This window comes from Lethenteron reissneri, chromosome 21, assembly GCF_015708825.2.
Source record: "Lethenteron reissneri isolate LAM-NWPU_2019-01 chromosome 21, ASM1570882v1, whole genome shotgun sequence".
Classification (NCBI taxonomy): Eukaryota; Metazoa; Chordata; class Hyperoartia; order Petromyzontiformes; family Petromyzontidae; genus Lethenteron; species Lethenteron reissneri.
This window is the reverse complement of record NC_083799.1, coordinates 3,704,808-3,718,112: the sequence shown is the minus strand read 5'-3', so window position 1 is coordinate 3,718,112 and position 13,305 is coordinate 3,704,808. Positions and strand designations below refer to the sequence as shown.

At 43.4% G+C, this 13,305-nt stretch overlaps 1 protein-coding gene across 1 annotated transcript in view; it reads left to right on the top strand.

Moving 5' to 3' along the window:
- The window catches only part of R3HDM1 (R3H domain containing 1), a 76,954-nt gene extending 74,398 nt beyond the window's left edge, over nucleotides 1-2,556 (top strand). The window contains 5 exon segments of the mRNA XM_061555520.1: nucleotides 804-901; nucleotides 988-1,060; nucleotides 1,731-2,113; nucleotides 2,115-2,297; nucleotides 2,299-2,556. Of these exon segments, the coding sequence (XP_061411504.1) occupies nucleotides 804-901; nucleotides 988-1,060; nucleotides 1,731-2,113; nucleotides 2,115-2,297; nucleotides 2,299-2,424 (863 nt within the window). The 3' untranslated portion in view covers nucleotides 2,425-2,556.
- Nucleotides 2,557-13,305: the final 10,749 nt, after the last annotated feature.

Below are 13,305 nucleotides of genomic sequence, written 5' to 3'. Positions count from 1 at the left end.
TCATTGCTCCGAAATGCACAAGTGAAGAGGTATTGCACTCTGCTATGTGCCCCCAGTGACATGAGTTAGATTCCAAGCCATGGCTAAGATCAGTGGTGAGTCATATCTGAACTGGTCCTACCCCCCCCCCCCCCCCACCTTCTTCCGCTTCACCAACCCACACTGACCATGTTGGTGATGTTCGGTCGACTAACCAACCACCATGACTGTTAAGGCATGGTGAGGGCTTCATTGAGCAGTGGATTAATAAAGTGCTGAAACTTATTTAGTTTATTAGCTCTAAATTTGTTGCAAAAGTTGACCAAATCTCATTATGTCATACCGTGTGTTGTTCTTTCTCAATTCAGAGATAGTTGTTTGGACTTATGTGCAATGTTGTAACGGATTTTTATCATCCAGAAACTTGGATTCCATTGGAACACTTTGAATGAAATGTCAGTATCGTTATCTTTGCCTTCAGTAAACAAAACAACAGCCATTTGGGCTCGTTTTTGGCTTTTCCACCAGTGCCTTAGCAGCACGGCCTGTGCCATTTTGTACAGTTCAGACTTGCGAGGCAGACTGTGAACCAGAAATACACTCAGGTGATAGCCTCTGTGCTTTCGTGTGTGCATGCTGATGTGTCTAACACAGCACGAGAGCAGAAATCCCCACTGGGATCTTAATTGAAAAATGTTCAACTGCAATCACAGTTTTCTTTTTCCCCACCCTCTCTGGACGCCAATGTAGAGTTATCGTCTTCATGCGCAGATTTAAAACCGAGGAGTTCAATCTTTAATAGCAAGCTGCTCTAAATTTTGCAGGCGATATCCGATATCCACTGCTGGGCCCTCATTTGCAGTACAACTCCCAGCCGTGCAGCTTGCAGCCACAGACCCCACACTCCATGTCTATGCAGCAGGTGAGTGTATTTTGTTGTCACTATTAACGGCAAGTGTTTTGGCGTTTCGCTGATTTACCAAACGATTAATATTCTGTGTGCATCAGGTGAGACTTGGCGGACGAGGGAGGCGGATGCCACACAAAGCACTCTCTGAGGACGCCAGCTCCGTGGAGCCAGGTGGCGATGGTTAACGCAGCGGCACCTCCCCACGCACGACCCAGATGACCCTGCCATTGGTTTCCCTCCCGTGACCACCCTCCTCCCTCTCCCTACCCGAGCGGCCGGTGTTCCTCTCCCCATGTACAGAGTTCTGAGATAGTCGTGTTTAAACTTTGTAAGTCAGAACTACGGCACAGTTGTCATATTTAAATTAAACGTATTTCTAAAGTAGGCTCTCAGAAATTGTGTTGAAACGTTTTATAGCTACACACGCTAGCAACGGTAGCTATTTTTTAAACCTCCCGATTGGCTTGGTGATGGAATTATTTACGATTCGTAATTGACGAACGATTGTAACAATTTGTTGGTGACAACAGCAGTTGGAAGTGACATTAAAGATAAGGCATTCAACGATTCATCAATGCATCAATTAAAATTGGTTATTGTGTTTACGACAAATGCATCAAATGTTGTGAGTCAGTGTTCATTATTTAGCGCTAATATAAATTATACAGATAAAAAGCTGTCACGACGTCAAATTAACACTGCACAGAATCGCTGGGCATTGGATCGATACATGCCTATTAGGATACCATTTTAAAGGGACCCCATTGGCCTTTGTGTGAGAGCGGGGGACAGGGGAGCACTCGCCTGTTGACAGATGTCGATGTTGTGAAGGCCCGCACAGCAGTGCTGGGCGGGGGTACCACGCTGGAGGTGACCGACCTGCCGGCTGGCATCTCTCGCTCCGAGGTTGACTCGCTCCTCAGCAAGCTGTCAGCCGCCGGTGGTGAGCTGCACTGGTTCAGGGACGCCAAGTCGGATGACGTAGTGGCCACCGCCATTCGTCCCAACAGACATTACGGCGCCGCCAGTGACGTGACTAAGCCTCAGTGGGAGGCACCAGCCAGGGACTGCACGCCGCACTGGGAATCGAGCGAGGCCTCCACGCGTGGTGCCGCCGCCGTGCCATTGCAGCCGAATGCGCACAGGAAGGCGGCGAACCCTGCGACGGCGCCCAAGCACGCGCACTCCAACGCTGTGAGCGCGTGCCAGGGGAATGGCGCGTACCCCCGACACAAGCAGCCAGGGGCACGGCAAGAGCGAGGTGAAGCCCCACACGGGCACCGAGCCCAACCAGAGGCACGGCGATAGCAAGGGGCAACAGCAGCAGGACGTGGCAGACCAGCGTGACCGGGACTGGGCCTCCAACTACAAAGTAGTGGTGGTGTTCCCCAGCCACCAGCAGGCCCAAGGCTGCCTTGGCCAGGCTTGGCCACGGCTCCAACAAAGGGTATCGATTGAGGTCGTTCTGGTACCGTTACAAGGAACTGGCCCCCATGGAGAGGGCCAGTGCCCTAGAGAGGGCCAGCTCACACTAGCGCAGAGCGACCTGGCCACGGTGAAGACCCACACGCGCGCACACTCTTATGCACGTGTAAAACCACACGCGGGATCGAAACGAGTAAATATATACTCTTTGGTTCTTTCGGTAAAGTCACGTAGAAAAATAATAGTAGATCACGACATTTCGATCGCCAAACAAGCGGTCGTCCTCAGGTGAGGTCCTCAGGTGAGGTCCTCAGGTGAGGTCGACCGCTTGTGTGGTGATCGAAACATCGTGATCTACTGTTATTTTTCTACGTGACTTTACCGAAAGAACCAAAGAGTATATACAAGGAGCACACGCACCATGAACACGTTCATTTACCATGACCCCAGCACACAGAGCTTGCTTTTTAAAGAAGCCTCTTTTATTCTCACTAAATGCACAAGTTAATATTGTCCTTGCTGTCGAACACTTTGGTGTTGTATTGCAACATTACATTTCTGCCATTTTTTTACATTTTGAAAAAGGTTTATCTCAATATTATATACAAGAGTTTAACAAATATATATAACGTCTAATAACATGAACAGCTAATACTGCTGAGACGCCAATGAGATTAGATGCCGCAGATTCAGTATTAAAGTCGACTCGCGCAGGTAATGCTTGTGGGAGTCGCTGCCCAGCAGAAGGAGCTTTTTCTGGTCGCTCAAATTCAGCGGAAATCTCCAGTATCCAGCGCTGCCATTCTCTAGGCATTTAAAATGACTGCAAAGCAATATCCTCTGGCAGTGCACGTGCCGCGCCCACTCGTTGAGAGTGGTTTTGCGGTTCCTACCGTCGCAGTCTCAGCTGCACAGGCCCGTGACCTAAATCTGCATGCTGTAACGCAGCAGCGTTGTCATGCGCAGACGCCGCAACAATCTGCATGGAATTAGTTTGCAAATGATTTGCTCGGCACCCAGCTGCAATTCTTAGAAACGTTTTTCTTGTTGTCCAGCAGTGGCTCCTGCTGCTTAATAATATGCCTATGTGGACATTCTCTTTTTTGCATGATGGTCCATTTCATCGTTAGCTGCGTTGCTTATTTTGTGCGTCTGATTTCTTTGTGTTTTTTGTTTGGCATTTTTTTTCGGGGGGAAGGCAAGGTTTTCCTCGATTTGTCTTCTGCTTAGAAAATTCCCACACCATATACACAGCTCAGCATGGCATAGGTTCTGCAGGCACTACATTTGAGAAAATCACGAAAGGAAAAAAATGTGTTCCATCAAGTCATCACAGGCATATTGTATGGATTTACATCCATTCAGAGATTGGTGCTGCACTCTGTGATCTATCGCATTATTCATTCGATGCTGTATGGAGGCACTTATACTTTTTTTAGGTTAATAATGGTGTGATCAAGGTGCTGTAAAGATGTAGACAAGGGACAGCATATTAACATCTAATCACATGGGTTCATCTCTGCGCTGTCGGGTAGAACTATGTTTAATACGCTGAGTTAATCTTGTGCCTCTCGGCATCAAATGGCAATTTGAATATTTTCATTTGAACATTAGGTGAGAAACAAACAGCAAAGTGGGTGTTGGAATTAAAGTAAGACTGATCAAATCCATCCAAACCTGCCGAGTAGTGCACAAGAGCACAGCGGGCAGTCCTGAGTGCAACTACGCACCGGTTGCAGTGAGTGATCCACAGCCTCCACGTTAACCTAAAGATAGATGGAAAAATTAGTCAACATTTTGTTCCATTGGATACCTCTGGGACATGTTGGTGTTGAATTATTGCCGTTGTTTTTCTCCAACTTGTGCTTATTTCCTTTAGGATTTTTTTTGTAAAGTTTAAACAAAAATTCTGATGCACAGTTGGGGGGGATTGCCTCTGTTGCGTTGAAGTGCGTGCGTGGCCCTGCGTAACAGCTGCGTCGGCGTACTCGCCACAGAGCCACTTTCAACGGAGTCAACGGTTCTATTCTTGCAGCTGCTTGGTAATTTTTCCCTGTGACATTTTCAAGATTTATGTCAAAATAAACCCAACTCATTTTGAGAGAGAGATAAACAAAAGAGAGACAAACGAAAAAACATTGCAATACCTGGTTTTTTTGTTATAACTTAAGCCAATCCGGGCACTCTTCGTGGAACAGAGGTCGTGAATCTCATTGGCTTTCACTGGTGAAATAAAGGACGTTAAAGTGAGTTTTTTTTTTTGCGAATCATCAGCTGCAGGCATCGGTAGCCACACGCCACCATGCATCCCCTTCCGTTCACTCACGCGGCTCACCCCCCCCCCACAAACACCAGCGTGACACAGGCGGCAGGAGGCTCCCACCCGGCCGAGCCAGAAGCACAGTACCTCTGCTCCAGTGCAGCTCACCTGCTGCCGACATCCCGCTGTCCACTCATTGGCGTTAATTGGCGCTGTACAACGCCGAATTGGATGTTTGTTGTTCATGCGCACATGCGGGACAGCGTCCGCTTGGGTGCCGATCAAAATTTAGGTTTTGAATTGCGCTGAACCCGCGGCATCATTTCTCCCCGGCGTGACCCTCCATGTGGTCGCAGCATCCGCGACACTTTTCTCTCTCGAGGTTCAATGTTTCTCGACACTCCCAGATGTAGCCGCCACGAATCGACGTCGTCAGTTCAGTTGTACATTATGTAATTGTTGTGATAACCAAACTAAATTATATTAAAGAAAAAAATTGAATAAAGTGTAACGTTTGGCCCAGTTGTGTTTCGCCTTGATTTATTTCGCGTTTGTGCGAGTTAATTTGGGGTGATTAAAAGCGTACAAAATTGTTGTCGTGTTTGCGTACAGCCCTAAGAATTCAAATAAAAAAAATAAAGCTTTGCAATGTCAACCGCTGTGCTTTGAAGTGGGCACTGCATTCCAGCCCTACTGTTGAAGTGATGTGTTTGTGCCATGAAAACACCCGCATCTCTCTTCCACCACGTGTATGTATGTCCCCGTACTTCCTCAGTGGTTAGCGCACTGCATTACGAACTCGGTGACCCGAGTTTGATTCCTGCTCAAAGCCAACGTTGGTGACGAATATCTGAACTGGTCCTGCGCTTACCCTAACTCGGCTTAGCCTTCATTGAGTACCTAGTGTGGTCTGTAAACGTCAGCATTGGTGGGATAAAGACAACCTTGTGAGGTGCTTACCACCCATTCTTGTGCTGTGTTGGTCTTTGTAGGTACTCGCCAACAACACTTTCCCCAACAGTCAGTCTGTCGAGGGCTGGGGGGGAATTTAATGTGTCCTTGCCGAGGCCTCCAGAGGATCGTGGTGTCCCTGTTGTTGTGGAAGTCAGCTGATATATGTTCCCTTGGGGAACTAAGAGCAATAACGTCCACCTGTAACTCAAAGACAAAAACGTGGAAAATGGATTGCTTGCAAAATCACAATAATACAGAATATGGTTTTGAGAAGAGACATTGAAAAGACATCTAGTCTCCAAATCTTTTACAGATCCATGACATGCTTAACTTTTAGGGATAATTTGGTTGTAATGTTTTTTTTATATATAGAAATAATGTTTACACTTTCACGGCATGCACCAAGTTTATATTCACAATTCGCCCCCCACTGTGATTATTTTTCTCAATTCCCAGATCTCCCTTGCCAAAGAGACGCGTCTCGATAAGCTCTCGCCTGCTCATTACCAAAATGTAATAATTACGAGAGCTTCCGACAGGGATTCGCGGTTGGAGTCATTTGCACTTAAATAACGGAATAACAAAACAAGTACATACAGGAACACTAAACTATCAAACTAAACTTTATTTTACCAGGTAAGGCCCACTGAGCTATACTGTATCGTTTTCAGAAGCGTGTGGAAATGTATAGCAGCCAAATACTTTAAACACGTGTTTCTAAATGTGGAGGGAAAAACTGGAGGACCTGAAGAAATATACACGCGACCACGGGGAGAACATGTAAACCCCAAATATACAGGCATCTACAGGATTGAGATCGAACTCACGACCTGGAAAACAGGTGAGCCAGGTAACATCTCGCCACCGCGAACCCCACGAAAAGGACTCGATCAAAATACTACAGGACTTGTAAGACGTCTCGTAGGTCGTGTGTCACCGGATTGTGATTTTTGACGCGAGCTAAAGTGTTTTTTTAATACAAATAAACTCCTTAAAAAAATGTACGGGTTTTTCTTTAAGTGTACTGCAGAAACAACTTTGATAATGAAAGCACTGTCCTTGAAGTTGACGCCTTTTGGCGTCATCTAGTCCAACACCAATGGAGACGAGGCTCTAAGAAAAGCTGTCTCGGGTGTGGACCAATCAACTTCAAGGACAGTGCATATCATTATCAGAGTTGTTTATTTGTGTTAGCATTTTGACTGCTTGTGTTGTGGTTATTGCAAACATGATCCCTTGTATAAAGGTGTCAGTTTTTGTACCAGTTGAAAGGGTAAAAACCTATTACTATATTTTGCCACTGGTAAAGGAGGTCTCATAGTGTAAATTCTTACCCCGAGCTCTCAATACTCTGATAGTGCGCTGTTTTTGAGTTGTACGCCTTTTGGTGTCATCTGGTCCAACACCAATGGAGACTAGGCTCTAAGAAAAGCTGTCTCGGGTGTGGACCTATCAACTTCAAGGACAGTGCTTATCATTGTCAGAGTTGTTTATTTTTGTTTGCATTTTGACTGCTTGTGTTGTGGTTATTGCAAACATGATCCCTTGTATAAAGGTGTCAGTTTTTGTACCAGATGAAAGGGTAAAAACCTATTACTACTGTTCCTATCATATAATCAAGTCGACATGTGCGTTTCAATTGCTTGTGAAGTTTTTACTTTTAATAAGTAAAATTTGCTCATCGAGATCTGCAGATGAATGGTGAAATTTGTGTTAGAATTTAAGACTAGGATTTGTATTATTTATTCGTGAAATTCCATGTCACGCATATTCTACATTGCCGAGGACCTTACCTTTTTTCGATTGATATAAGATACCACTCCATTCATATTGTGAGCCTTTAGTTTACAAAGGAGCGCTACAAGCCATTTCATATTATACTTAGATCCAATTCCTCAAAAGCTAAATATTATAATTTTAGCGTTGAATAGTTTTGATGATTCCAAACGTGCTAACACATAATGGCATCTAAACCATGAGATTAGTAAGAGAAAATAGAGATAGCCCTGCTATATAATTGGAAATCTGATCGTATTTTGTCATGCTATTGACTACCATGTGTTGATAATTATCTTTAGTTATTCTTGGTCATCGATTAGGATAATCGTGATATTAAAGGAGCGCCCCACGGTTTTATTTTTTAGTTATAAATGTAAAATGATATTCTGATCAGCTGGTGACGGCTGAAAAAATGTTACTTTTAACTTTTGAGTGCACTTTAAAAGAAAACCGTTGACTGCTGAAAAAAGGTTATTTTTAACTTTTGAGTGCACTTTAAAAGAAAACCGTTGGTTTAAAAAAAATTAAGGTGTTTATTTTTCAATTTCTAGTCTTCATTTTAACAATGATTTTTTCACGAGGAATATTGTTTGATACTTTTTATAAATACTTGCAAAAAATAGACTCATTCTCAGACTAAGTCTACTTCTTTTGTGGACCTTACCTTTTATAGTGCGATCCGAGAGCACTGTTCTTAACTGGATACATTGCCTTGATGTTGTTTGCAATTATAATTAACCCTATTTGTGTGTATAAGATGTTGAGACACAATCGATTTTTTTAAACTTAGTTGATGATTTTTAATGTTATCAATTTGTGGTAACGCTTCATTACAGCATGGTGTCTTTCCGGTTAGTTTTAGGTTGTCCAAATCTTCAATTGGAAGTCCATCCAGCGAGCGAACACAACTTAAGGCAACATATGCGTGACCTGCTTTCGAAGAGCTTTGATCCCAAGTACACAAATGCATTATCCACTGGACATCCTTGCATTTTGTGCAGTGTCGATGGCCATGATAGAATAAGTGGCAACATTCTTCGTTCAGCTGTACCATAGCCACGAGTAGCAGGGAACTGAACTGATTTCGGCTTAATTTGGTGTGTGTCGCCCTTGCCAAAGTCTATTGAAACTATTTCAGGTATTTGTCTTTCGTGCAATTGTGCATGACTAAGAATAGAGCAAGTGATTTTTCGGATATATCCAACAGCACCATTTACAAGTCATTTCGAGACGTCAATGTTGGATCTTATCATGACTTTGGCTCTTATAAATATTAGCAATTCACGTGGCAAGCCTCCAGTCTTATTGATGTCCTTTGGAATTATTGTGTTTATTTCGATATTTTCAACATTTATTGCGGTATCTACTAATTGGCCTTGTGCTGTTGTTGTGTACATATGGGTCTTAAAAGCTCTGAAGTATTGAAGCACTGCTTCATTATGAGCATTAACTTGATTCTTCGTTGGATAGATTCGCATAGCTGTATCTATGGTAACTCTCCAATTGGTTCTTGAAGACGTCTGCTTTCTAATACTGCAAAATGCTCAGCTCTTATTTCTCCAACTCGCAGTGCATTCAATACAGTGATGAACATAGTATCACCTTGCTTTCTCATATTTGCTTTCAGCTCGCACAGTGTGAATAAACTCCATACATGAGTGGCTGGTTGTAGATGTTCTGGCTGACCATATATCGGAGTGACAGTTGTGTGTTTTGGTCTAACTGGAAGAAACTGCATCAAATCGCCAAAGAACAAGACACTGATACCACCGAACAATTGATCGTACTTATTCTTCAGCTGTCGAAGACGCATATCAATCATGCATAGCCTCTGATATGAGACCATTGATATGTCATCGATGATGATTCAATGTCCTTCCATTGTAATGTCGGGTTAATGGTGACATGGTAGCGCTTCAACCATCTCTTTGAACAGGCAATTTGAATGTGGAATGAATAGTTGATCCACCGATAAGGCGCGCAGCGACTTCAGTTAACGCACAGATGACAGCTTTCTTTGCAAAGCAACGATTGCTTTGATATTTCAACAATTTCAGTCGGAATGTTTTGGCCACTGAAGACTCTTAGGTGTTCACGAGTCTTCACTCTCAGGGTCTTCATGCAAATGTATGTTAACGCTTTTTGCGACCATTCGAAACATTTACTGTGGTCATTGCTGTACGTGCCCATTGGAATTGTTTTTCATCCATTGGCACATCTGCCGCCTCTTCTTCTTCCATCTTCCATTTGAACTGGTACAGTTTCTTCGAGATTGTTGAGTGCATGAACTTGATGTAATGCGTTCTCCAGTTGTCCGTCGTGTTCACAATGCACTTGCATATGGTCACTCGTCTGTTTGAGCTGTTGTCCATTTGCCAGAAATGCTTCCTTGCAGTATCAAATCCTTGGAATAGCTCTTGTTAACTTCTGTTTGGTTTGTATGGAACTAGAAGGCTACAATAGTAGTTTTCATGATCTGTTGCAAGCCCAAGTTATGGCACTCTAGCAACTGCTGGAACAGTTCTTTTCAGCATTTGTGATCTATCAGTGAGCGTGATGATCTCTCTTCCTCTTGCAGAGTGTTCTACCTCTTCATATGCATCTTCATCGATATTCACTTGAATATCGTCTTGTGCTTTTGCGTAATGTGGTTCTAACAACATTGCAAACTCTACCAAGCACATATCTTGATATTGAAAAGGACGCTTTTCGTATCGTTCAAAGATGTTGGCGCAATATCCAGATGCCTGACCTTGTTCATTGAATCTCAACACTCTGCATGGCAGCTCGCGTTTTCGAGTATTGAGGAAGACACATTTTCTTGAACTCGCTCGAAGTTTGAGATGACAATCGGAATACACATTCACTAGCTCAAACCACCTGTCGCTATTTCATTATTCTCATGCAGATCTTGAACAGTTTGCACGACACATCATTTTCTTCAAGTCGAATTTGCTGTATTGCTTGTCTGATTCCTGGGGAAAGTTCTGTAGGTTCAAATTTTGCAATGTACTTTGCAATGTAGTACGCGATTGACTCATTTGATCCGCATGGCTGGATGTCCATATTTCCTTTGCAGAGGTTGAGTAGTGTAGGATTGTAATTGTTAATCCATCAGTCTTCATATCTTTGCTTCAGCAAGCATATTCGACCACCATTGCTAACGAAGTCATCAGATGTTTTAAGAGACGATGCGGGTTTCAGCACAAACTTGTCGTAGAAATTTGAAGCGGCACGCTATTGATGAGTCGTCATCATTCTTCTTGCATGTGTTTGTATGATGGTGAACCTGACACTTTTTCACAAGCTCATATAGCTCAGAAGTCTCGTCCGGCTTTTTTGCTGTGCACACTTAATCCATTTTGTTGATTCCCTCAAGTGTATTGAATGAGGGATGATCTTCTATCCACACCAGCATGTGTAGATGTGGACTTCCACGGTTTTGGAACTCGATTCGCCACCAGTAATCCTTCAATCGACCACCAAACACTTCATGATTATTTGTCAATAATTGCATTAGTGCGTTAAAGAGATTCATGAAGTGTCGAGTGACTGACATGATACTGTTCGATCAATCGTTGTGTGGCATGTATGTTGAGTTAATTTTGATCTTCATCGGGTCTTTCATCAGCTATTAAGAGTGCCTTGCGCATATCAAGCCAATTCAAATAATTCCAACAGATGTCCCGAAGTATGTTTGTGGTCATATTGAACGTATTTGTCCAATCAATTCATTCAGCACTGTTTGCCAATATGCAGCTGATCCTCGAAGGTTCTTAAGGTAGAGGTGAAGATCTTTTACTCTACCATGTTGTCCTTGAACCTTCTTTCCACAAGCTGAGACGTTAGATTGGATGTGATAATACTCGAACATTGAATAATACGTAGAAGAGGTAGTCGTTTCGTTGAAATGCTGTATCACTACCCACAATTCTGAATTAAAAGTAGTCCAATAGAGTGCTTCTGACAGGTCTTACGTCTTTGAGTCCATTGTAGAACCATGCAAACTCTTCAACTTTCAAATCATGTGCTTTGTTGGCAATGTTGTTGGTTGTTTTAAGCCTTATTTCGTGAGTATTATTACAGACTTCGTATTCATCCTCCACATTTGGCTGATCACAATCTATGGAAGCCATGACTGATGTTTGTACAGGCATCGATTCCACTTGTGCTGTCATAGTTTCTTGCATTGCCTCTCGCAGATGTGGTGATGCATCTTCTTCTTCTCGCATTCCTGGATTGACAATGTAATTTTTCGGATTAACATCTATGAAGTTGATGGTGAATTGAACATTTCTTGATCCTGTTGATCATCTGCAGATTCGTTCAAGTTCTTCAATTGTGTCACACTCAATTATGCATGCTCTGCTATTGCCTGCCAGTGCACCTTTCTGACCACATGAATGTGAATCAGTGAAGTCGTATTTTTCATCGTAATGCATAATTCCTAAGTGATTTCGATCCTGTTATTAGTACGCCAGCCTGATGATTTGTGAACACATCATTAAATGCATCGCCCAAAGTGATTACTTGTGAATCGCCTTCATTGACTGAGTCTTGTAGACTTCCAACGAGTAGTGTTTCCTCATTATAGGCTACTGAGAATGAGTTGTTGAACATAATGAAGTAATTTACTATGGCATCGAAATGTTTGACTTCCAGATACAGTATCTGTTAGCTGTCACTGGATATCCTAGATTCGCAAGTTTGGTCAATCGAATGATTTCATCACCCGCAATCAAGTTCACGTTCAATGTGTTTGTGGTCCATATGCTTGGTGGCAGTATAGCAGCTCTTACAATAATTGCCAACACCATTGCACAACATTGAACACCTGCATTGGCCCATGTGTAGTGACATAGAACGGTCACTACTGTGTCGGCCTGTACGAAGGCTGGGGGCCCCAAGGGGGTGCCTGGGGGGTCACGTGGTGGAGGGATCCGGACCTTCCCAGAGGTGGGGGAAGTGAGGGCGTGTCCTGGGAAGGGAGGCGTGGCCTGAAGAGAGCCAGCCATGACGCTGCCGCATGCGGGTGACATGACAGAGATGTGGCGTCACCGCTCACTTGCCGTGCAAAATATATGCATTATTGCGTCCCCCCCCCCAGAAAAAATATACAAAAGTTATTTTTTTTAATTTTTGCATGGTATACAGTCTGGAAAGTACCCACATGCCAAATTTCAAGTTTGTTGCATGTCGGGAAGTACGCTCAACATTTTGAACAGACACACATAATCACAAATTCCCCTTTTATATATACATAAAAGATGTAATCTCAGAAATCAATCGCTGGTCTCATGAAATCACTCGTCACTCGTCTCATTCGCCACTGCCACATTGGTGTTAGCGCGAGCCATCCACAATCTTAAGCCCAGCCCCTGCGTCGGCCCCAGCCATTGGTCTCACGTGAGCGCGCGCAACCCCAACCAAATCTCTCGACTTCTTACGTAAATTTATAAAAGCACTCGTCCCCCCCCCCGTCACCCTATGTCTCACCCCATCTTTAAGCACTCCCCTCCCCCACACGGTCGTGTTCCCCTCCTTGGCGGAGCTCCCCGCGTCTGATCGCGCTCGACGCAGCGGGGACGCGCCCAGCGGTCCCCTGCGTCGGCTCCTCGTGTGCAGGATAGGGCTGGAAGATTCATCGATTTCAAATCGAAATCGAAATTTGAAACAAAACGCAAAAGGCTGCGATTTTTTTTTGTCATTTGAAAAGTCCTATTCCTCTTTATATTATTATAACTTTATTTATTTAACTTAACAATTGTTCTACGTTTGATTGTTCTATTTCAATTAAAACATTTTAATAAATACATGTTGGAAGCAATTCATATTTTTTAAGTTATCATCCTTGCATTAAAAAAAAGATAGAGCAGTTCCTATTTTGATGGTATCATGTGGTAATGCCCCATCAACATGTCTTAAATCTATTACACAGTGAATATTGAACTGAAGCTTGACTTTACAAATTTGAATCGCAAATCAAATGGCAATATCT